General features: G+C 49.5%; 1 protein-coding gene across 1 annotated transcript; it reads right to left on the reverse strand.

The window, feature by feature from the left end:
• Positions 1-322: 322 nt before the first annotated feature.
• Pmar_PMAR014114 (natural resistance-associated macrophage protein, putative) lies at positions 323-895 on the reverse strand (the record flags this gene model as incomplete). The annotated part of the gene is made up of 3 exons (XM_002788326.1): positions 323-404; positions 575-758; positions 804-895. Coding segments are annotated over 3 exons (358 nt in total), but the record flags the coding sequence as incomplete, so codon positions are not given.
• Between the last annotated feature and the right edge of the window lie 147 nt (positions 896-1,042).

A 1,042-nucleotide genomic window follows, 5' to 3' on the forward strand; every position in this document is an offset into this window, starting at 1 on the left:
GGCCTAACCCGAACCTTTTCGTGGGGATATGGGCTTGCATGCGAGTAGTGAGCAAGATGCGAAGGTCGATAACAGAGAGAGAATCGAGACAAACTTCCCAGAAGTACGGTATAAATCACGTAGGAATTTCCACTAAACACAACTCTATGAGAGCATCAAATTAAAACAACTAATAAGACTGGCAAAAGATAACAATGGCGGTCACTGCTCCGCGTAAAGTTCTAACGGAGACTCAATGGACGGTCACTATCGGCGATAATTTGTCGCGCGCCACAAAATCCATGGGGACCGAATGTACCGTAGAAAAGCTTTCAACTCAGACTGCACTGCTGTCGCCATCAACACAAGGTAACCACAAAACACTGCCACTCCCAAAACAAGCACGAGAGTACCTAAAAGTTCACCTCCACAAACATAGTATGCTGGTGAAGGCTCACCTGCTTGTATATTAGCGAGTTGGGAATGCAGGAGATACGCGTTAATGACAATGAGTGAAATCGCGCACGCCCAGCAGATAATCTTGAGCCTCCTTCCAATCACCCAATCCTGAAGGCACTAAGTTCATCTCCACCACTCATTCTGGTGTTTACTACATGTCCCATGACTTTCGGGTCCCCGACAAAATGCAACAACGGCAAGAGCGCGAATGGTAGTTGAACCGACTGGAGAATATTCAGCCAATCGTTGACCGCTGACAGGGAAGCCGCTGACTCCCCAGCGGCACTACTCTGCCAAACGGCTACAAACAAGGCGGGGACCTGAAGGGGATAATTCCTCCATTAAGACAAGTCTTTACATTGTACCAGCGCTATTGACCTCGTCACAAGCAATCGAAGCCAGAGCGGGATGCGCAGTCCCAAGAAACCTTCCATGACGTATTGACCGGCGAGCGAGCCTATGAGGAGGACAGCCACTGATGATTACAAGACCTCAGTGATCGACCACCGGTCATAGTGCTGGCTTGTCCTGCTGCTAAAACGCCTATTGCGAAGAGAGTGGCTGCGAACTCAGATGAGCCAACTAGCGAAGCGAGAGCCGATCC

Source organism: Perkinsus marinus, assembly GCF_000006405.1.
Source record: "Perkinsus marinus ATCC 50983 genomic scaffold scf_1104296928368, whole genome shotgun sequence".
Classification (NCBI taxonomy): domain Eukaryota; phylum Perkinsozoa; order Perkinsida; family Perkinsidae; genus Perkinsus; species Perkinsus marinus.